The 24,928-nt window shown below is 43.2% G+C and overlaps 1 protein-coding gene across 5 annotated transcripts in view; it reads right to left on the reverse strand.

Moving 5' to 3' along the window:
• Nucleotides 1–24,928, reverse strand: part of CCDC186 (coiled-coil domain containing 186) — a 224,493-nt gene that overhangs the window by 20,837 nt on the left and 178,728 nt on the right. For 4 of the 5 annotated variants that reach the window (XM_033943150.1, XM_033943149.1, XM_033943153.1 and 1 more), the window contains 2 exons: nt 6,422–6,502; nt 2,354–2,573 (listed from right to left, as the gene is read on the reverse strand). In XM_033943150.1, coding sequence (XP_033799041.1) covers nt 2,354–2,573; nt 6,422–6,502 — 301 coding nt within the window. The remainder of the gene's footprint in view (nt 1–2,353; nt 2,574–6,421; nt 6,503–24,928) is intronic. The other variant, XM_033943154.1, reaches the window with a different exon arrangement.

Genomic DNA, 24,928 nt, shown 5'->3' on the forward strand with positions numbered 1-24,928 from the left:
CTTCTTAATCATTCCTAGCATTCTGTTTGCTCTTTTCGGTGCCACCACACATGGCACGGACAGCTTCATCAACTTGTCGACCAGTACTCCCAAGTCTCTTTCCTGTGGGGGTCTCTCCAAGTACCGCCCTCGGACATCCTGTATTCGTGTATGAGATTTTTGTTACCGACATGCATCACCTTACACTTATCCACATTGAACCTCATTTGCCATGTCGTGGCCCATTTCTCAAGAGTGGTTATGTCACGTTGCAGATCTTCGCAATCCACCTGTGTCTTCACTACTCTGAATAACTTTGTATCGTCTGCAAATTTAATCACCTCACTCGTCGTACCAATATCCAGATCGTTTATAAATATGTTGAAGAGCACGGGTCCAAGCACCGAGCCTTGCGGTATCCCACTGGTGACGCTCTTCCAGTCCGAGTATTGTCCTTTTACCCCCCACTCTCTATTTCCTATCCGCCAGCCAGTTTTTAATCCACGTGTGTATTTCACCCTCGATTCCATGGCTTGCAATTTTCTGAAGTAGTCATTCATGTGGAATCTTGCCGAACGCCTTCTGAAAATCCAGATATACAATGTCGACTGGGTCACCCTTGTCTATCCGCCTGTTTACTCCCTCGAAGAAGTGCAGCAAGTTCAGTCAAGCAAGATCTTCCTTTGCTGAAGCCGGTTTGATTCAGATGAAAGTCTGTGACCACCTTAGGCAAGAATTTGGGATGAGTTTGTAACTTTACTCTGTTAGGAAAGAATTGGAAGTTAAAACTGTGAGAAATACTAATTTCCAGGTAAGGAAAGAAAGTGAAACAGATCCCAATGGTTCCTGCATTAAGATATCTAACACCAAATTCAGGTCCCTCGCTGGAGGGTCTCTTATTGGTGGTCTAAGATTATTAAGGCCCCTAATAAGCTGACAAATGAGCAGATAGTATGACACTGGTTTACTGTCCACGAAAGTATGGAAGGCCAAGATAGCTGCCAAATGAAATCAGGCCAAGTTAGATTTGAGACCAGAATTTGACATATGTAGAAGATATGGTAAAATTTAATCAACTGGACAACAAATAGGATTCTGCTGGTGATCGTGTGCCCAAATGGAAAAGCGTTTCCATTTAGATTGATAGCACTTCCTAGCAGAAGGGAGTCTTGCTGACAGAGGGACCATCTTCACTGAATGAGAAAGTGGTAAATACGTTAGGTTTGAACTTTCAATTTCCAAGCTGTCAAACTGAGACTGTGGAGATTAGGATGAAGTAACTGAGATAGAATAGAGGGATGGTCTCCCAGAGGCACTTACCAGGTCCTAGGGCTACTTGGCAACAAACAACTCCGTTGAACAGGAAGTGTTTCGAAGTGTGGAGCTTTTGTCCTCTTACCTTTTTAAAAGAATATCTTGAGGGAGGGGCCGTAAGCGTAGGGACTCCTGCACATACCCAGTAAGCTCAAAAGCTTACTTAGCTAGGGGGAGAGCACCGGCACACAGGCTCAATCAGAGGACTTCACCAACAAGTGTGCCTGCATATCCCCTGCTTGTCTCCGGAGAAAATATCATCTGCAAAACAGCACCTTGGTATCTCCTACTCGTTTCACTTCAATGAAGCTTTGCAATTCTTTTTAAAGTTTTGGCTCTTTTTGAAAAGAAGGTGAAGCCCAATGTGTCGCAGACCATTTCATTGAATCTCTTTAGTTTCTTTGTTACTGTTTCATAAAAACCAAACAGATCCATAGAAAGTTGCAGTTAAGTCCTTGTTGTCTTAAATTTGCATCGCTTTACAGCTGTAACAGCTTGAAATAAAGTTCCATTTTACCAAGCCTGAAAGGTCCCTTTAACCCTTTCATGTCTCTTGTTGACATATGGCAAATGAAATAAGCTAAGCATTTATGGGAACAGAAATATCATAGGCACAAAAGGGTTATAATCAAAGGGCAACAGGTGAAGGTGGGGCATAAGTTTGGGAACCTATAATTGCTCACAGGTGGGATGAGGAGACAGCGCACGGGCATAGCATTTTGGCAAAAAAGAAAGAAAAGTTTTTAAATAAAGCGTTAGGAGATGTGGCAAAATGTCTGCTGGAAAGCAATGTTGATCAGTCATAGAGACTACAGGACTAAGCCAGTGAGTATGGAGAAAAAGGTTCAGTTGTCTGAATTTCAAGGCCAGGTAGTTAAATGTCTAGGTAGAGGCAGAGAAAGACTTAAGTGAGTCAATCATTGTATAAATTTATTTTAAAAAAACAGAAAAAGCAAAAAAAGTTACCATTTGTTTTGTACCTATTGACAGAAAAAGAAGTTGGCGATCAGAAAATGCATATTATCTGTCGAGATCCTCCATTAGAAAACATCACACATACTTGGTTTTTTTCCTAATTTCTTCCACCAGTTGCTTGATGTGATCTTCCATGAACTCGATCTTTTCATTCTTGCGGGCATGAGCCTTCTGCAGTCGCACTATTCTTTCAATCAGCATAGCTTTGTCCACTTCTGGGAAGTTATCTACAACTGAGGAACCAGAATTCTCTGGAGATCGCTCTTCATTGCTGCTTCGGGCATTAAGGGATCCTGAAGATAAAACTGAGATGTTTAGAGAAATGTAAAAAACAAAATCCACAGCTCAGCAGCTCTTGTGCCTTAGGGCTTTTAACGGACAAAGAGAAGTAGCTAAATATTATGACTAAGTTATCTTAAATTTATTCAGTTTGACAGTTATCAAGACACAGACACAAAGCACGTGATAACTGATAAAACTAATGTTACTTTTCAAATATGAAAGCCATGGCAATGTTGTTTGTTTTCAAATGTGGAACCAATTAGTTTGGGTTAAGGCAACATATGCCAGCATATAATATTTAAAAATCAAGCATAATATAATAAGGAAGCCAACTGGCTTGTACTTTCTTATATGACTAAGCAGACATTAATATTTCCTGACACTGACCCTTAACGATAAAACACCAAGAGACAAACCATTCGCAGAGCAAAGAATAGAGGATGTGATGACAAATTCAATTTTGCTAAATATTTTCATATAGCATCAAGAAGCAATTGTGCTCTCAATTGACAATATTGTTTATCTAGCAATGAATGAGACGTGTAAGACTCAATTAACGTTAATATTTGCCTAATATTAAATTCTTGGACTATATATCCTAATTTTTAACACTGTAACAAAAGAATTACATCAAAATATTTTTCTTGATCTTTGCAGGCAGAATTCTACAAGCACTACTATATCAATACCTGTATAAGTTTTTTCTGTAGACAGCAGGACTGATCAGCCACACAAGTAGATGACATTATCCAATTGCATTGGGAAGGAACAGCCGTCTAAGAGCTCAAACCTAGTGTTAAAGTTCTAAGCAGCTTTCCCGCATGCAGAGATCACCTCAGCATCTCCGTTAGTCCCATAGCTCAAGAACAAACAACTCTCATAGAGGTCGGAGGGTTTGCATACAGTTGGAAATTGCAAAGTCTATTGGTTATGCATATGGTACTTACTGTCTAAACCAGGGATTCTCAACCCAGTCCTCAGGAGGCACCAACCCAGAATGAATATGCATGAGATGAATTTGAATGCCCTGCCTCCATGGTATGCAAATCTACCTTATGCATATTCATTTAATGTTAGCCACAATTCTGCAAACGGTGCCGTAGCGCGATTGACACGCAATTGTAATTCTGCAAACAGCGCCATAGCATGATTGACCAGCGACTGGCAGCTGCTTTTAGGTGGCCACTGATTACGACTTCGGTTGCAGAATCTGGCCCATAATGCAAACCTCAAAATGATGGATTTTAATCACGCTGACTTTGGTGAAATACGGAAGTATCTGAAGAAAGCTTTAGTATGGCTGGCTGGAGGTATCTGACCCTCCTAAAGAAGCCATTTATGTCGGTGAAACACAGATCCTCATTGGAGTTGAAAATTGATGATGTGGACACTTTTATTCTTGTACATTGCTACATACAAGATAAGTACATTATCTTGTTGATATATCTCGACAATTGCTGACTGTGACAGTGTTTGAACAAAATGGAATGTGCGTGAGATGACTGAAATAAAAACTTGTACCTGAAAAGACTTCTACTGTAACTATGGCAAATTGTAACCTGTTAACTGTATACTATATATGTTAACTTGAAACCCATCCTGGGCTCTTTGGGGAGGACAGCATAGAAAGCAAATTAAATAAATTGTAGATATCCTGACTGGCTAGGGGTGTCCTGAGGACTGGGTTGAGAACCCCTGATCTAAACATATTAAATACAATTTAAGTCCCAAATTCTTGTTATTTCCCAACTGTGGCAGAGTCAACCCTGTGCACATTCACCCAAACATTCACAGTTTAACCACTTTAGAAAGTGTGACTCAATCTTTTATTTGTGTAGAGCTCTGAGTTTTGTTTCTTCACAGGCTCAGGGTTCAAAGTAAACTCTTAATTCAATATAAGAACTATTCCCCACTCAGCAACCGTCTCTCTCTTACTCCCTAGGGCTCTGCTCCAACCCACGACAAGTGAAGTCTTCTCTCTCTCTGAGACTTCTCCGCTTAGGGAAGTCTCTTCCTCAGGGACCTCTCTGGAATCTCTCCAGGCTAGGGCATATTTCCTCCTCCTTGCCTGACTCCTGCCCCTCTGACTCAGCAAAACTGCATTACTTCCCCTTCTTGTGGTTCAGATCTGAGATGCAGAGCTCAGTGCATTTTGGGACATGTAGTTCACCCCCCCCACACACACACTTTTTTTGGCTAGTGGTATAATTGCAGCCTTAGTGATGGGGGACCCCTTACTCCAAATGAAGGAGTCATGAGGAAAACGATGTCGATCACTCAGCAGTGGATTATCCAAAAGATACTTTATTAACAGCACAATGTAAACAGGTAGACTGGACACTGACAGTGTTTCAGCGATTCTGCCTTTGTCAAGTGTCTAATAAATCATAAATTAAAAAAAAAAAAAAAAAGAATATACATAAATAAATATACTAACAACACAATGGCACTTTAAAACCAAAATCAGATAAATCAAGCTAAAACCAAATTGACCACAGGATATCAAAAAAGCCTTGTACATACATCAAGTCTAATACAAATAAAATCAAATAAATGAACTCACATGAATACTAAATACTCAATTGCATTATTAAACCAGATGAGAGAGCAAAGTAAGCTAACAACTCTACATTGTTGAAAAGACTAGATATATCAATTGTGAATATGGTACAGAAACTTGAAACAGGTGATAAATGAATTGTCATGTAGTACTAATATCAAAGGCTACATTTGGCAGCTAAAAATAAAAATATAAACAAACATAAAGATAAGTATTTAAATACCCAAAGGTATATTTGTTTAATAAGTAATAGCATGCATAAAAGACAAAGAAGAATAATTAAAAAGGTCAGTATAAAAGAAATCTAAATGTGAATATGTTTATATAGGACTGCACTGGCGATTGTATCTCATTAAAACAGAACTGACGCTCTAATAATAATTTTGGTGGAACAAACGGTACTCAAAGGAAATAGAGTAAAACCAAAGCAGAACGTAAACTAAAATGGGTGACTGTATTAAAAAAAACAACTTATCCAAACCTTTTTAAAAACCAGCTACATTAACCGCTCTTACCACATCCTCTGGCAACACATTCCAGAGCAAAAAATATTTCCTCCTATTGGTTTTAAAAGTATTACTCTGTAACTTGGAGTGTCCCCTAATCTTTCTAATTTTGATGGAGTAAAAAAAAAAAAAAAATATCCACTCAGGATTTTGTAGACTTCAGTCATATCTCCCCTCAGCCTTCTCTTTTCTAAGCTGAAAAGCCCTAATCTCTTTAGTCTTTCTTCATACGAGAGGAGTTCCATTCCCTTTATCATCTTGGTCACTCTTTTTTGAACCTTTTCTACTGCCACTATATCTTTTCTGAGACAAGGAGATCAGAACTGAACCCAATATTCAAGGTGAGGTCACACCATTGAGCGATACAGAGGCATTATAACATTCTTAGTCTTGTTTACCATCCCTTTTCTAATAATTCTTAGCATCTCGTTTGCTTTCTTGGCTGCCGCACATTGGATGGAAGGTTACAGCATATTGTCAATGATGACACCCAGATCTTTTTCTTGAGCGTTGATCCACAAGGTGGAGCCTAGCATCTGGTAACTATGATTTGGATTATTCTTCCCAATGTGCATCACTTTGCATTTGTCCACATTAAATTTCATCTGCCATTGGACGCCCAAGTCTTCCAATTTCCTAAGCTCTTCCTGCAGTTTTGCATTGTCTGCATCCCCATAGAGTTACTATCTTATTCACTAACATTCCATTTCTCAAATTCTCCTACATACGACTGTCAACAAGAGAGCTTGTTAGCTTCCTCCAGAAAAGGTTTAGCTCCTAGACAGAAGTTTTTACATAGTTTTACCTGATGAGCTAGAACGGCTTCCCATACTGCTCACTTCTCGGTCACAGTTGCCATTTTCCATCTGATCCAATTTCTTTCGAGCTGTAGGAAACAAACATCAAAAGATAACAATTAATATGGAAAAACCATAATGGTGAAATGCAGCTAAAAATAAAGTACAGACATTTTTATAACAAAACAAAAGGCAATTTTCTTTTTAATGACATTAACCCCAAAGCATAGTGGCCCATAATTACTAATACTTAGTGCAACACTGGTGTTATTACCACTTGGGAGAACAGTATAGAAAATTGAAGGAAGGACGGACAGAAAGCCCATTTTCTTCAAAAGAAATATGAGAATCAAATGGAAATCTATACATTAGTAAACAGGAACCAATGTGGCGTAATGAGGGAGGTTGAATGCCCCAGGTGCAGTCTTCGCAGATGCCATTGGCGCATCTCCTCCTCTTCGTACCTTTTTAAACGTTCTCCAGTGTGAGCAGCATCTTCCACTTGCTGCTTTCGCTGGCCTCAGGTCCCTTCTGACATTACTTCCTGGTCATGGGACCAGGACATGATATCATAAGGGAACAGAAGCCAGCACGAACAGCAAGGTGAATGATGCTGCCGAACACTTCAAGAGGTATGTGCGTGGGGGGGGGCGCAAGCAGTGAGGAAGAGTGGGGCAGCATGGGGATGCTGGGCGTCAACCTCCCTTGCTATGCCACTGCCAACAGGTTCTCCAATGCAGTGTTTTAGGCAGTGAAAAAGATTTATAGTGATGTCAGCCCAAATCAGTGAGCATTTGAAGGCAGACACTAGTGACCATCTCTGCCAGAAGACCTGTAATCATAATTTAGGAGAGTCCATAGAAAAGAATTAACAATTTTTTTCTATAAGTGGGTCTGTACCAAAAATATCACCACCTATTTTCTTTTTTTAATTCATGCTTATTTATTTTAAGTCTTAAATAAAAATAAGACAACTGGCTATCAAAGTTAGAAAAATACGATAAGTTACTTTGCTAAGAGAATATCATCAGTGGATACAGGCAGCACAGCACTGATAAGTACTCAAGTACAGTATGTCTTGCCTCAATGAGTTTGCAATCTGAGTACTTGAGGCAATGGGAGATAAAGCGGCTTGCCCAATATCACAAAGACTGTCAGTGGCAGAGGCATACCATGAACCCTGCCTTCCCTGGTTCTATGACCATTGCTCTAACCCAGTGGTCTCAAACTCAAATCCTTTGTGGGGCCACATTTTGGATTTGTAGGTACTTGGAGGGCTGCAGAAAAAAATAGTTAATGTCTTATTAAAGAAATGACAATTTTGCATAAGGCTAAACTTTTTATAGTTTATAAAACTTTCCTTTAACAGTTAAAAGGAAAGATATATAAACTATAAAGAGTTTTACCTTATGCAAAATTGTCATTTCTTTAATAAGACATTAACTATTTTTTCTGCAGCCCTCCAAGTACTCTATTTTTTCTGCAGCACTCACATTTAAAGTTTAATATCTTTTCTTTCTCAAAACTGGCACATTTCAATCACTAAATTGAAAATAAAATCATTTTTCCTACCTTTGGTAATTTCATCAGTCTCTGGTTGCACTTTATTCTTCTGACTGTGCATCCAATATTTCAAGTTTCAAGTTTAATAAGTTTCAAGTTTAATAATGATTTGATTAATCGCTTAATCTAAATTCTAAGCGATGTACATATTGATAAAATTACAATGTAAGGGGGATGATACAATAAATAAGACTAACAAGACTATTGACAAGATTTGACAAGAACTAGAAACATAGGGAGAAAATGGGAAAGAATTACAATGTAAATAAAAGTTGAAGAAACATGTAGGGAAAACACATGGGGAGAGGGTAAAAGAGAAAAAATAAATAATAATAATAATAAATAATAAAAATAATTATTTTATTTTGATTAAATTGTAAAAAGAAAAGTAAAGTTAGTTCTAAGATTGAAGGATTAATTAAGAAAGGCCACTTATGATTAGTTAATGAAGGCATCTTTAAAGAGAAAAGTCTTCAGTTTACATTTGAATTTTTCTAAGTTAGTTTCTTCCCTTAAATGGCTAGGGAGAGAATTCCAGGTTTGGGGAGCCGTAACTGAAAAAATGAACTGTCGTCGAGTATTTATGATTTTAAGGGAAGGAATCGTTAACAAATGCTGTTCGACGGATCTTAATGTTCTATTGGAGGTGTAAGGGATTAATAATTTGTAGATGAAAGCTGGGGTTTTGAAAAAAAGAGATTTAAAAGTGAGCAAGCAAAGTTTATATATTATTCGGTGTGCAACCGGAAGCCAGTGGGCTTCCTTAAGAAGGGGTGTTACGTGATCAAATTTTTTAGCTTTAAGAATGAGCTTAATGGACGTGTTTTGAATGATCTGTAAGCGTCTGATTTCTTTTTGAGCTATTCCGTTGAACAAAGCATTACAATAGTCTATCTTGGAAATAACGAGAGAATGGATTAGGATATTGAGAGAATTAGCACAAAGAAATTGAGAAACAGAACGGATTTGTCGGAGCCTGAAAAAAGATTTAATAATGCTACTGATGTGGTCATATTTCTTCCCTTCTTTCAGCCTCCTGTATGCTTCCTCTCCTCCAGACCTCATTCCCTTCCCCAACTTTTTCTTTCTTTCTCTGTGTGTCTTTTTCTCTGATTTCATGTCCCATTTATTGCTTTGTTTCTGGCTCCCTGTCCCCCCCCCTTCTTTCTTTCTTCCTTCCTGCCCTCCCCCATGCCACCGCCGCCGGGGAATAGGCTGCTGCTGCTACCGCCATCGGGAACAGGCCGAAATCTCCACGCTTCTATTCTCCACGGGGCCGACCAACTCTCGCCGCCCAACGTCAATTCTAACGTCAGAAAGGACATTCCGGGCAGCCAGGCAGCGATTGGCTAGCCAGAATGTCCTCTCGTCATCAGAATTGACGTCGGGCGGCGAGAGAAGCAGGGAGACCAAAGAGCACGGTGTCGGCCTGTTCCCCGATGGCAGTGGTGAGAAGGGAAGGGAAGCAGGTTGGGCACCACTGCTCTAGAAGAGCCGCACTCTAGGGAGAACAGTGGAGGGTGGCCAGCTGTGCGGACCGCACCCTCCTTGGTACGCCACTTGAGCAGCAGCGTGTCTGACCGGCTCGTTCTGGTCAAAGCCGCAGGTGGCGGCTCCTTGTGAGATCCGCGCCTGCGTCTGAAGCCTCTCTGATGTTGTGATGTCAGAAAGGCTTCCGATGCAGGAGTGGATAGCGCGAGGAGCTGCCAACCTGCGGCTTTGAACGGAATGAACCGGCCAGACACGCTGCTGCTCCAAAAGGAAGAGAATGATCCAGTCCAGACCGCAGGCCACAAATAAAACTTGGAGAGCCACATGCGGCCCGTGGGCCGCGTGTTTGAGACCGCTGCTCTAACCAATAGGCCACTTTCTTTTCCTCTTCCAAATAAGTCATCAGCCAATGATCACTTGTTCAATTTTGAATGCCTTATCTCAGAGATTTATTTACTTGGGATCTAGCTAGGTACATAGGGCCTGGGTTGACCACTGTTGGAAACAGGATACTGGGCTTGATGGACCTTCGGTCTGAACCAGTATGTTCTTATGTGAGCCAAGTATAGAATAATGAAGCCATTGCGACATTACTGCTGACGTTGGCTCTTAGGCATTGGGGGAATGAGGCATTATAACATCAGAATCTCAGCTCTGGAATGTTGCTACTCTGGGTTTCTGTCAGGTACTTGGGATTTGGGTTGGCCACTTGGAAACAAGATACTGGGCTTGATGGACCTTCAGTCTGTCCCAGTATGGCAGTTCTTATGTTCTTAGAGTACAGAAAGAGGCCTACAGACGGTTCAGGAAAAAAGCAACCAAAGTTATATGAGACTTAAGGATCTTAATGGATATGAGAAAATGAATGCAGAAAGTCTGGGGCACAGTATTCTTTTTAAATTGGTTTGGGGTCCGTTTGCATCGTATATTACTTCTCTATAGCAGGTCTCTGATTATAAGTCAGGTTTGTTTACTTAGATACACATCCAAAATAGGGTAGGGGGGATATTTCTGTCCTAATTTGACCCTAGAGTAGTTACACTTGGGGTGGGAAGATATTATTAATATGAAGAGGTTAAGGTTACTGGGCAAATAAATGTCGCTATGTTTTATTGTATAATCAATGAGTGGGGGGGGGGAGAAAATGAATGGTTAAATATATAATTGTAAGTGGATGTGCTTAAATTGATGTTTTATGTGTTATATATTCATGTATTGCACTTTTGAAGTATGGAAAATCAATAAAGAATTATTTTTAAAAAATGTAAATTGTCCCACCATCAAGGACTCCTCAGATAAGTATAGAAGCCATCTCTTATCTTAGCAGAATTAAACTGGCTATCACTGGGACAACTAATTTATTTCAAACTACTATGTTTAGTATTTTATAAGAGATAGTGTTTAAGCTAGAATAGATGTGTAAAGTTTTAGCACAATGGGGCACTGAGGCCTTTCTTTGCTTCCTTCTCCCCCTGTCCAGCAGTAGCCCTTCTCCCTTCCTTTTACCTCTCCCATGTCCAGCAGTAGCCCTTCTTCCTTCCCTGCTCCCCCTGTCCAGCATCCGCAAGCCTCGGGGCTTTTGCTAGGCCGGCCCGCCTTGCATTATCCAAGTGGGCCGGCCTAGCAAAGGTCCCGCGGCTGCTGCCGCTGCTGGTCCGGGAGTGAGAAGAGATGGCATCCCGGCAATGTAGGCAGAAGGCAGGAAATCAGCTGAGGTAGGCACAGGTGATTGGCGGCAGGTGAATCATTGTACTGCGCATGCGCGGCACAGAAGCACGACGCATGGAGATTAAAGTGTGCATGCGCGCTAAGGGTTTTATTATGATAGATTCTAAGCCTGTACAAACCAACATCCCTCTGAGCAAAGTTCTCTTACTATATCTAGTGGATTTAAATAGAAATCTACTTCAGAGAGATCATTTAGAACATTGGCCCTAAACACTGAAATGATCTTGCCTTGGAACTATGACAATTGTACCACTATAAGAAATTTTAAAAAGAGTCATTTGAAAGTATGGTTCTTAATAAATAAAAAAAAATTGTTTAAAATTACAAGATCCCCTTTTTTCTTCTATCATTTATGTTCTACAACTGAAACTTTGAAATAGCAAACTTATGTCTTATTCATTCCACAAATATAAGAATATAAGATATTGGAGTTTAAAGTTTAATTAAGGGGAAGCAAGGCATTATACATTTTGATTGTAATTATCAGAGAATATGTTGACCACTTCTAATTTTAACTGCTATTTAATAACTTCCAATGTAACTTGTCTCAAGCTAACTTGATAAGCCTGTAATCAAATATTGTAAAGTAGATAATTTAAGTCTCAGTACTGAAATTCTGCTTGTAGCAGTATAGTGAATCCCCCCTCCAAAAAAATAAAAGAAACAAGTTGAAAGAAGACATCTTTCTCTACCACTTTAGAGACAAATGGTAGATTTGATACAGGCCTATAGTTTGCAGAGTTAGAAGGATGAGGTCCTACTTCCAAAGAAGTGATACTTTACCTGAGATCAGGCTAGAATTCGCCAAAAAATGAAAGAAATGAATAAGCCTCATGCAAGATTTTAATCAGGCAAGCATGGAAAGAATCTGACAGAGTATCTGATTATTTCATCATTGGCTCTATACTGAAGGCACTTGTCTGCAGCAAAATCTTTAAAGGAGGATGAGAGTCATACAGGAATGCAAAGATGGAAATAGAAAAGCATAATCAGGAATTACTGTTTCAGGCAGAGGATGGTGGATGCCTGGAATGCTCTTCTACAGGTGGTGGTAGGGATTAAACTGGTGACAGAATTCAAAAAAGGCAGAAAGTTCCTATATTATGAGATGATAAAAGTATAAAGAATTTCCACCGAGTGCTTGATGCCGATGTAGATCCAAAACGTTTTTCATGCTGGATTCTGCAGGCTTTAAGCTATCTCTTTTGCATGCACAAGCAGAGGTCACAGTGAATGTCCCAGACATTAAACATATCAGTTATCGGGGTCAGAATCAAAAATGGTCCTTTTGCACCAAGCACATTTCTTAAAGCCACACAACTCCCTCTTTGACATGGAGAGGAAAACAGCTGACACAAAGTCAAAGAGCTCAATGGCTTAGGGAGCTAAGAACATAAGCAAATCCTCCACTGGGTTAGACCTGAGGTCCATTGTGCCCAGCAGCCTGCTCACGCGGCGGCCCAACAGGTCCAGGACCTGTGCAGTAATCCTCTATCTATACCCTTCTATCCCCTTTTCCAGTAGGAAATTGTCCAATCCTTTCTTAAACCCCAGTACCGTACTCTGCCCTATTACACCCTCTGGAAGCGCATTCCAGATGTCCACCACACGTTGGGTAAAGAAGAACTTCCTAGCATTTGTTTTGAATCTGTCCCCTTTCAACTTTTCCGAATGCCCTCTTGTTCTTTTATTTTTTGAAAGTTTGAGGAATCTGTCCCTCTCTACTCTCTCTATGCCCTTCATGATCTTGTAAGTCTCTATCATATCCCCTCTAAGTCTCCTCTTCTCCAGGGAAAAGAGACCCAGTTTTTCCAATCTCTCAGCGTATGAAAGGTTTTCCATCCCTTTTATCAGACGTGTCGCTCTTCTCTGAACCCTCTCGAGTAACGCCAAATCCTTCTTAAGGTACGGCGACCAATATTGGACGCAGTACTCCAGATGCGGACGCACCATCGCCCGATACAACGGCAGGATAACTTCTTTCGTTCTGGTTGTAATACCCTTCTTGATTATACTTAGCATTCTATTCGCTCTCTTAGTGGCCGCTGCGCACTGTGCCGTCGGCTTCATTGTCATGTCCACCATTACCCCGAAGTCCCTTTCTTGGGTACTCTCATTCAATAACATCCCTCCCATCGTATAGCTGTACCTCGGGTTTCTGCTTCCCACATGCAATACTTTACACTTCTCAACGTTGAACTTCATCTGTCATCTGCCCATTCCCCTAGTTTGTTCAAGTCCCTTTGCAATTCTTTGCAGTCCTCTTTAGTCCGAGCTCCACTAAATAGTTTGGTGTCGTCCGCAAATTTTATTATCTCATATTTCGTCACTGTTTCTAGATCATTTATGAATATATTAAATAGCAACGGCCCAAGCACCGAGCCCTGCGGGACACCACTCGTGACCCTCCTCCAGTCCGAGTAGTGGCCCGTCACCCCTACCCCTCTGTTTCCTACCCGCTAAACAGTTTCTGATCCATCTATGTACGTCTCCGTCCACCCCATAGTTCTTCAGTTTCCGGAGCAGACATTCATGAGGCACCTTGTAAAAAGGCTTTCTGGAAATCTAGGTATATGATGTCTATGGGGTCTCCTCTGTCCATCCGTTTGTTAATTCCCTTGAAGAAGTGCAATAGGTTAGTCAGGCATGATTTCTTCCTGCAGAAACCATGTTGGCTGGTTATCAGAAGTTTGTTTCTTTCAAGATGTTCATCGATGTTTTCTTTTATCAATGCTTCTGCACAAGAAAGGATTGAAGTGGCTCGAAGGCCAAAAAAGTCAGATTTGTTAAAATTTGACCAAACATGAGAAAAATAAGGAAAAAAGTAAAAAATGAATCATTATGAAGAAAATAATGGAAAAAGGTACTGGGAAGGCTCTTCATTATAAAGTTGAAGTTCAGAGCTTTCAAGGTAGCAATCTCAGAAATGCTCCCTGTTTCACAAAGAGGACCCAAGAAGCAAGCAGAGATCCACAATCTCAATAAAAGAAAAAAAGGTACTGGGAAGGCACAAGAATACCAAAAGTTTGACACACTGAAGAGAGACTGAAAGAGCCAACATCTCATATGTATGGAAAACTAAAGACTGATGTCCAACACGTAGATGTTGGACGAGAAGCTACCTGCACAGGCATGGTGGGGACAATGCCTCAAAGACTTAAGTATACTTGGCAGTGTCCGCATCGGGCTCCGTGGAAGACACATGTGAGACACATGTGAGAATATAATGTCTGCTTGCTCTCGGAGATCAAGTCTGATCTCTGATCTCATATGACCTATTTGCTCCGACTCTGGAATCTTCACTTCAGCCCCCAAACTGGACTAAATATGAAGAGCACTAAAATTCACAGCTGTTGTATCACATTAGGAGCAATTTAAAATTTGGTGTCTTGCATGCATTCTGCATGACCATCTTTACCTTTTAGCAGTGGTATCACCACCAATTTTCCCAAGCAAAAAATTGGCTTTAAAAAATTCTTACTGTATCAAAAGTAGAATTAGTATAGTAAAATAAGAAGTCAACCACTTGCACTAAAAGATTAGAGAACAAACTACATCAGATGGTAAGAAATACACAGGAAAGAAAAGAAATGGAAAAAATAGTGCTTAGAAAAGTTAAACACACAATATATTTTTCCTCCATAAAATTGTCATATGAAAACTGGCACTTAGGGCAGAATGATTCTGGAAAATTTGGCAGATGCATGCTTAATAAAAAGAAATGTTTTTCATAACCAACTGAGCACAAAATGACTTTTGTCTTTACTTCAATGGAAATATTAATTGTGTGTACTAATGCTTTGTTACATGTAAAAAAAACACAACCACCAACCAAAAAACATTCTTTACAATTAACTTAATATGTTCATATATATTTATGACTCACCCAAATACATCTCCTTCAGTAAAGTACAATTATTACATCTCATTTTAATTCACAGAATGGTCTTCTGATGTAAAGTACTAAGGATGATTAAAAGCTACCAGTCTTTGTTTTCACCTCAATAAGGCTGAAAACAAATCCTCGGTTTGACAGAATGAGAGTCACCAGACAAAAACCTTCCAGAACAGATTAGAAATAATTTGTCTAATTAAAGTAAACCAAAGGTTGAAAGACATTTTGGGTTGCAGACTGGGAAAGCTCAAAAACTCTCTCTTCTGAGAAGTGAAATGTCAGGGCAGACGAATAGGGTAAACCTTTTCATTTCAGCCTGGAGTTTTCTAAGTGCAGACTTCTTGCCAACAGGCTGCATGGATGAGAAAAGCCACAGAAGACCTCAACTCTGAATTCTGGTAAATGGAGCATCTCCCCTAAATAATCAGCAGCTCTCTTCCCCCCTGTGACCAGTCTATCAATGTACCCACTGTGAAAAAGCAAGACAGACATGCTGTTAGACTGTAATCTCAGTGATGGCTCCAAGGTGATGGAACGCACACTAGAAAAGGACACCGGAAAGTTCAAGAAAGGGATGAAGATCATCCTCTTCACAGAATACTATAGCCAATAATGCAACAAAGAGGAGATAGTTGGCTAGTCCCCACTAGGAATATCTAGAGGATAAACACAGTAGGGACAGGGGATAAGATAATCATAGCATGTTAGTACTTCCAAGATGAACATAGATACAGACACTAAGCACGAATTGAAATAGGAGTACAGTGTTCCCCCGGTTGTTCGCGGCTGTCCCGGTCATTCGCGGTATTTTCGGACCGCAAACCACCGACAAGGAGAGGGCTGCGGGAGAGAGCAGCCGGAGCGCTGCGAGTGCAGGAAATCACTCGCGGTTTGCTCCGACTGCCTCTTCCTGCACGAGGTATGTATAAGCAGGTTGATTGATTAGGGTTAGGGTCAGAAAATGCTTATGTTCAGATATTTGTATTGCATTGTCAAAGTTTAAAAATCAATAAAGATTTATTTAAAAAAAAAAAGAAAGAAAATATTGTTCTTTAATTTAAATCAGGTTTTATACCTATTTGTTGGCTTTCATAATTTGCGCTCTTCATGATCGTTTTATTTTTTATCCCCCCTTCCCCCGCTGGATACTTAGCAGCACTCACTCGCACCCGACGTTCGGTGTGCTGCGCACATCTTTATAGCTTTCACTTGCACCATTACCTTTTATTTTATTATACTCTGTTTTATACCCTGCCCAATATCCATGCATGAAATTGTGACACAAAATTAATTTATGCACACAGTCGACTTGCAACTTTTCTTTATTAACAGTTGACGTTCCCAATACAGCACAGAAGAACACATCTTTCCACTTGGAGGTATGCCATTTTTTATTTTGTTTCATATTCTCCAAAATTGCGATTTCTAAATTACATTTTCACACAGTATCACATACAGCCTCTTTTACAAAGCCACGCTAGCGGCTGCCCTGCGCTAACGGCCCCAAAGCCCATAGAGATTTAAAGGGCTGTTGCCGCACGGCTTTATAAAAGAGGCAGCTAGTCTGTTTATGACTTTTATTCAGGGGATTTACCAAAATTCCATGAAATTAGTAGGCTAGTCAGACAATTTCATTAACTTTGGGATCATCTGCTCATTATCGGTGTTTTTTAAATCTAATCGGTCTATGTACAATTTTTAATTTTTATTTGTGTTTTAATTTAATTGGTATATGTACAATTCATATTATTACAAGGTTTACTAGTAATCCATTCCATACTCTACAAAGGTACTGTATACCAGGGGTTCATGGGGGAAAGTGAGCCTCAGGCAGGGCTGGGACTGGAGGAAAAAATGCCAGACTGCATGGAGAGGGGAAAGCAGGATGGAGCAATTTCGCAGAACTTGCAGTCTGGATTCTCAGGTAGTCCAGATGTCACAATTTTGAATGCTATGGATTCTAAGGCAGTCCAGATTTCTGTCATCTGGATTTTTTTGATTTCTAGTGTAATAAACTAATCTAAACTAATATTCTATTTGTACATCGCTCATACCTATACAGGCTCAAGGCGACTTAAAGAGAGGGGAGAGGGGAGAAGAGGGAGAAGAAGGGAGGATGGGGAGAAAGGAGGGAAGAGGATAGGTAAGAAGGGGAGGGGGATAGGGAGGGAAAATGGAAATTAGGAGAGAAGAAGAGAATACAGGAGATTAAGTGTTGAAAAGATGGGTTTTCAGTTTTCTCTGGAATATGGTGTGGTTAGGTTCAGTTCTGGTCGTTTCTGTATGGTCTTTCCAAATTTTTACTCCTAGAAAAGTAACATGGAGTGGAAAACTTGTTTGTACTGGAGATTTAGTAGTATCCTGTTGAGGGTTCTGCAAGAAGAGGACCATGCCATTGAGAAGAGCTGGATAAGTGGGGCCGCTGAGTTTCCATAAAGTAAGCGGCAAATGAAGCATGATATTTTGAAAGTTATTCGTGATGGGATGGGTAGCCAGTGTAGTAGTTTGATGAAAGCTGTGACCGAGTAGTGTTTTCTCAGGTTGAAGATTAGTCTTACAGCAGTGATTTGGATGAGCTGCATTTTATGGATTAGAGCAGTGTTGATTCCCATGTAGATGGAGTTGCAGTAATCCAGTTGTGGTAGTATCATCAGTTGTACGATTAAGGCAAAGTGGTATTGATGAACGCACTGTCTGATTACCGTATTTTCACGCAAATAACACGCACCCGTATAAAATGCGCACACGTGTATAGCGCGCAGAAATCACGATGATAAGCACAAAAACTTTGGTATAACGCGCTCACGATTATACCGCGCATGCTGCCCGACTCTCCGTTCACCCCCCTGACTTCCGTGCACTGCCCCGCCTCTCCGTGCGCTGTCCCGACTCTCCGTTCACCCCCCCTGACTTCCGTGCACTGCCCCGACTTTCCGTGCGCTGTCCCGACTCTCCGTTCACCCCCCTGACTTCCGTGCACTGCCCCGACTTTCCGTGCGCTGTCCCGACTCTCCGTTCACCCCCCCTGACTTCCGTGCACTGTCCCCCCTTGAAGGTCTGTCCCCATCCTGAAAGCCTGATGCCCCCCCCCGACGTCCGATACATCCCTCCCCCCGAAGGACCGCCGATTCCCCAACAATATCGGGCCAGGAGGGAGCCCAAATCCTCCTGGCCACGGCGACCCCCTAACCCCACCCCGCACTACATTACGGGCAGGAGGGATCCCAGGCCCTCCTGCCCTCGACGCAAACCCCCCTCCCCCCAACGACCGCCCCCCCAGCCGACCCGCGACCACCCTGGCGACCCCCACGACCCCCCCACCCCCCTTCCCCGTACCTTTGGTAGTTGGGCCAGAAGGGAGCCCAAACCCTCCTGGCCACGGCGACCCCCTAACCCCCCCCCGCACTACATTACGGGCAGGAGGGATCCCAGGCCCCCCTGCCCTCGACGCAAACCCCCCCCCCCCCCAACGACCGCCCCCCCCCAAGAACCTCCGACCGCCCCCCCAGCCGACCCGCGACCCCCATGGCGACCCCCACGACCCCCCCACCCCCCTTCCCCGTACCTTTGGTAGTTGGCCGGACAGACGGGAGCCAAACCCGCCTGTCCGGCAGGCAGCCAACGAAGGAATGAGGCCGGATTGGCCCATCCATCCTAAAGCTCCGCCTACTGGTGGGGCCTAAGGCGCGTGGGCCAATCAGAATAGGCCCTGGAGCCTTAGGTCCCACCTGGGGGCGCGGCCTGAGGCACATGGTCGGGTTGGGCCCATGTGCCTCAGGCCGCGCCCCCAGGTGGGACCTAAGGCTCCAGGGCCTATTCTGATTGGCCCACGCGCCTTAGGCCCCACCAGTAGGCGGAGCTTTAGGATGGATGGGCCAATCCGGCCTCATTCCTTTGTTGGCTGCCTGCCGGACAGGCGGGTTTGGCTCCCGTCTGTCCGGCCAACTACCAAAGGTACGGGGAAGGGGGGTGGGGGTCGCCAGGGGGATCGCGGGTCGGCTGGGGGGTGGTCGGAGGTTCTTGGGGGGGGACGGTCGTTGGGGGGGAGGGGGGTTTGCGTCGAGGGCAGGAGGGCCTGGGATCCCTCCTGCCCATAATGTAGTGCGGGGTGGGGTTAGGGGGTCGCCGTGGCCAGGAGGGTTTGGGCTCCCTTCTGGCCCGATATTGTCGGGAAGTCGGCGGTCCTTCGGGGTGGGGGTGCGAGTGGTCCTGCCGGGGGGGGGGGGATGTATCGGACGTCGGGGAGTCGGCCGGGCAAGAGGGCTTGGGCTCCCTCTTGCTCCGATCGTGGATGCGGGTGCGGGTGGGAGCGCGTGCGAGCGGTCGTTCGGGGTGGGGGTGCGAGTGGTCCTGCCGGGGGGGGGGGGATGTATCGGACGTCGGGGAGTCGGCCGGGCAAGAGGGCTTGGGCTCCCTCTTGCTCCGATCGTGGATGCGGGTGCGGGTGGGAGCGCGTGCGAGCGGTAGTTCGGGGTGGGGGTGCGAGTGGTCCTGCCGGGGGGGGGGGATGTATCGGACGTCGGGGAGTCGGCCGGGCAAGAGGGCTTGGGCTCCCTCTTGCTCCGATCGTGGATGCGGGTGCGGGTGGGAGCGCGTGCGAGTGGTCGTTCGGGGTGGGGGTGCGAGTGGTCCTGCTGGGAGGGTGAATCGGGCGTCGGGCGGGGTGGGAACTATGTTTTAAAACTTTTGTATACCGCGCTCACGCATATAACGCGCGAGGGGTATGCGCGGTAGGTAAAAACGCGTATAACGCGCGCGTTATATGCGTGAAAATACGGTAGTCTTAGTTGTTTCAAGTTGAAGAGGGATTTATTTCGGAGGCTGGAGATTTGAGGTTCCATGGTTAGTGTGGAGTCCAGTATGCAACCTAAGATTTTGGAGGATTCATCAATAGATAGGGTCTTGCCCTATCAAAGGGTGATGCTTGTTGGTGCCATCTGTTGGGCCGTGTAGAAGTATAGAACTTTGGTTTTAGTTGTGTTTAATTTTAGTTTGTTGGTTGTTGCCCAGTTTTGGATTCTTTCAATATTGTGCGAGATTTTGTTGGTGATGTCCAATTGATTGTTGGTTATGGGAATAAGGAGAAAAATGTCATCTGTATAAGACATTATGCTTTCATCTTCAAATTTGATGTTTCCAAGGGAGCTCATGAAAAGGTTGAATAGGATGAGGGAGAGGGGGGAGCCTTGTGGCACAGCACAGAAGGCTTTCCAGGGGTTGGAGATCTCTCCATTCTTATTGACGATGTATTCTCTGTTTTGTAGGAAATCTGATAACCATTTTAGCACTGTGCCTGTTATGCCAATTTCTGACAGTTTTGTTAGTAGTAGTTGGGTGGTCCACTGAATCAAAGGCTGCCAAAATGTCAAATTGGAGGAGTATTGCTTGACATCCTATACTGAGCAGTTGCTTGGTGTTTTTGATTAAGGTGAGGAGGAGAAGATCTGTGCTGTGTTGTTGACGGAATCCAAATTGGGAAGGATGAAGCATGAGTGTTTTCAATGTAAGTTGTGAGTTGTTTACTCACGTGGGTCTCAATAATTTTTGTTAGAATGGGTATAAACATAGAAACATAAACATAGAAGATGACGGCAGAAAAGGGCTACAGCCCATCAAGTCTGCCCACTCTGCTTACCCACCCCCTGTCTATACCCTAATGACCCAATTTTCTTATCTTGACCCTCTTAGGGAACCCACAAGGGTATCCCATTTATTCTTAAAGTCTGGCACGCTGTCTGCCTCGATCACCTGCACTGGAAGCTTGTTTCAATGATCAACCACTCTCTCTGTGAAGAAATACTTTCTAGTGTCGCCATGAAATTTTCCGCCCCTGAGTTTGAGCGGGTGCCCTCTTGTGGCTGAGGATCCCTTGAGAAAGAAAATATCATCTTCCACTTCGACACGTCCCGTGAGGTACTTAAATGTTTCAATCATGTCTCCCCTCTCCCTACGTTCCTCGAGAGTGTAGAGCTGCAATTTGTTCAGTCTCTCTTCATACGAGAGACCCTTGAGCCCCGAGATCATCCTGGTGGCCGTCCGCTGAACCGATTCAATTCTGCGCACATCTTTACTGTAATGTGGCCTCCAGAACTGCACACAGTACTCCAGATGAGGTCTCACCATGGCCCTGTACAACGGCATTATGACTTCAGGCTTTCGGCTGACGAAACTTCTATCGATACAACCCAATATCTGCCTTGCCTTAGATGAAGCCTTCTCCACTTGATTGGCAGTTTTCATGTCTGCACTGATGATTACTCCTAAATCTCGTTCTGCTGAAGTTCTAGTTAAAGTTTCTCCGTTCAAGAAGTACGTCCTGCATGGATTTCCGCTTCCAAGGTGCATGACCTTACATTTCTTAGCATTGAAGCCTAGCTGCCAGGTTGAGGACCAACTTTCCAATGTAAGCAGGTCCTGCGCCATATAATTCTGTAAACTGCATTCACTTACTATATTACATAGTTTGGCGTCATCGGCGAATAGTTTTATTTTACCTTGAAGCCCTTGAGTCAGATCCCCTATGAATATGTTGAAAAGGAGTGGACCCAGGACCGAGCCCTGCGGCATTCCACTGGTCACCTCCAATGTTTTAGAGAGGGTACCATTAACCACCACCCTCTGAAGTCTGCCACTCAGCCAATCATTGACCCATGCAGTTAGTGTCTTTCCTAACCCCATCGATTTCATCTTGCTTAGCAGCCTGTGGTGTGGGACACTGTCAAAAGCTTTACTGAAGTCCAGGTACACGACGTCCAAAGACTCTCCCAAGTCCAACTTTCTTGTTACCCAGTCAAAGAAGCTGATGAGATTGGATTGGCAGGACCTACCCTTGGTGAATCCATGCTGACTGGGATCCCGAAGATTCCCTTCATTCAAGATCGTGTCCAATTTGCTTTTAATTAGTGTTTCCATGAGTTTGCACACTATTGATGTGAGACTCACCGTTCTATAATTCGCAGCCTCTGCCCTGCAACCCTTTTTATGCAGAGGAACGACATTAGCTAATTTCCATTCCAGGGGAACTTTCCCCTTACTTAGGGAGAGATTGAATAGCTCAGCCAACGGTTTTGCCAGGACATCGCTCAATTCTCTGAGCACTCTTGGGTGCAAATTGTCTGGTCCCATGGCTTTGTTCACCTTGAGTCTTGCCAGTTCACTGTAAGCTTCACCTGGTGTGAACTCAAAATTCTGAAACGGGTCTTCTGTGCTTTGTGTTGCCTTCAACTGCGGACCATGTCCCGGTGCCTCACAGGTGAAGACTGAGCAGAAGTATTCATTCAGTAGTTCGGCTTTATCGGAATCTGCTTCCACGTAACTTCCGTCCGGTCTTCTAAGGCGTACTATCCCGCCTGTGTTCCTTTTTCTGTCACTAATATACCTGAAGAAGGATTTATCCCCCTTTTTAATGTTTTTTGCCAGAATTTCTTCCACTCGAAGTTTTGCCTCCCTAACTGCCATTTTGACCGCTGTAGACCTGGTCCTATATTCTACCTTTGCCTCTCTTTTCTCCGTGCGCTTGAAGGAGAGAAACGCTTTTTTCTTCTCCTTAATGAGGTGCGAGATCTCCGCGGTGAACCATTGGGGTTTATTGTTTCTTTGTCATTTATTTACTGATTTTATGAAGCGGCTAGTTGCTTCATGTATGGTTGATTTCAGTGTTAACCACTTAGCTTCTACATCATCGGTCTCCACTTGGTCCTGCAGTGTCCGATGGACGAAATCTCCCATGCGTGCGAAGTCTGTGCCCCGGAAATTGAGTACCTTTGTTTTCGTGTTTGATCTAAGGAAGCCTTTCCTAAGGTGTTATTTTACCTTGAAGCCCTTACTATGTTGTGGTTGCTGGAGGCTCGCGTATCTCCTACTGAGACCTCTGAGACGCTTTCCCCGTTGGTGAGTACCAGGTCGAGGATCGCCTGGGCCCTAGTGGGCTCCGTTACCATTTGTTTGAGGCGTGCTCCCTTTATGGAGGTTAAGAGCCTCCTGCTACCGCTGGTTGTCGCTGAAAATGAGTTCCAGTCTGCATCAGGCATATTGAAGTCCCCTAGCAGTACAGCTTCTCCTCATAGAGTGATATTCTCTATGTCTTCAATTAATTCTGCGTCCATGTCTTCCAGTTGTCTTGGGGGTCTGTATACCACACCTAGATACAGGCATTTTTCTCTGCCTCTTGCCAGGTTTACCCAGAGGGACTCCCGGTGTACTTGACATCTGTGATCCTGGTGGTTTTGATGTCCTCTTTAATGTATAGAGCTACCCCCCTCCTAACCTGCCCTCTCTGTCCTGACGAAGTAGATTGTAGCCCGGTATAGCCATATCCCACCCATGTGAGTCCGTGAACCAAGTTTCAGATATTGCCACCACATCTAGGTCGGCATTCCTTATTTCAGCTTCCAATTCTAGAATTTTGTTACCTAAACTGTGTGCATTGACATACATGGCCCTCCATATCTTGTGTTTGCTAAGTCCCTGTGAGGCGTATCCTACCTGAGTCGGTGTGACTCCTAAAGAACTGTTTGCAATGTGGGTACTTACCTTGGACATGGAAGCGGAGTTTCTACTCACCTCATCAGGATAATTCCTTTCTGCACTGAATGGGTACCCTCCCCCGACTTACCTAGTTTAAAGCCCTGTGAAGCAGGCGGGCTAGTCAGTGTCCGAAGACATTCTTACCGTATCCTGAGGACGAACGAGTTGTAGCCACTCGTTCGTCCTCAGGATACGTTCATCTCTGGCTCTTCCCTTGCCTCTAACTGGGAGTATCGATGAGAAAACCACCTGCGCTCCTGTCCGCTTCAGTGATGGGTCTATAGTTTGAAGCTGAGAAGAGATCTGCCTTTGGTGATTTTAGTATAGGGATGAGTGCTATTTTTCCCATTGTTTCTGGCAAGTGGCCTTGGTTTAGGGAGCTATTGAGGAAGCTGGTGATCCAGATGGTGATTTGTTCAGGAGCGGCCGTGAAGAAATAAGAGGGGTAGTTGTCTAGGGGACTGCCACATTTAAATTATAACACACTCAGGTGCACAGAAAAATAATCTTCACGAAGTAGCAAATAGAAAGTGACAAAAACACCAACAAGAAACCCTCAGAAAAGTATTACGGTACTTCAAAAGGAAATGAAATATTCTTACAAAAAAAACCAAACAAAACAGCACAATCTAACAATAGACAGATATCAAATTTTAGAGGCAAACTGGAACTACTAATATGTGAATCAATGTTAGTAAACATTAACACTATAAACATACATTTTACTACAGGTCCCATTTGTTATCTCTACTTTAGGAAGCAGGTGAAAGCTTGGCTCTTCACCCAGAGTTTTAATGGAAGAAGTCACACACCCAAGGAGTGACACCAACTATAGCCCAGGGATAGGCAATTCTGGTCCGTGAGAGCCACAGGCAGGTCAGGTTTTCAGGATATCCAACATAAATATGCATGAGACAGATTTGCAAATCCACCTCATATATATTCATTGTGGATATCCTAAAAACCTGACCTACCTGTAGCTCTCGAGGACCGGAATTGCTTATCCCTGCTATAGCCTTATAGCAGGACATGTTTATCCACTCCTAACCTGAGATAACTTTCAAGCACCATTCTGACCTCATGTACAACTTTCTTCAAATTAGACCTCTTATTTTCTGTTATTCTATCTTTTCTATGTGCTCCTTCTTTGCTTATACCCTTTGCTGTCAATTAAAATATGTTATCGATGACACTCTATCGCATACTACGCCATATTTTGTTCTGTTATTTGAATATTTTTACAGTTGTCTCTATTGTTTAACTTTGACTTATTCTTACTGTAAAGCACCTTGAGTGAATTACTTCAAAAAAA

Source organism: Geotrypetes seraphini, chromosome 4 (assembly GCF_902459505.1).
Source record: "Geotrypetes seraphini chromosome 4, aGeoSer1.1, whole genome shotgun sequence".
Classification (NCBI taxonomy): domain Eukaryota; kingdom Metazoa; phylum Chordata; class Amphibia; order Gymnophiona; family Dermophiidae; genus Geotrypetes; species Geotrypetes seraphini.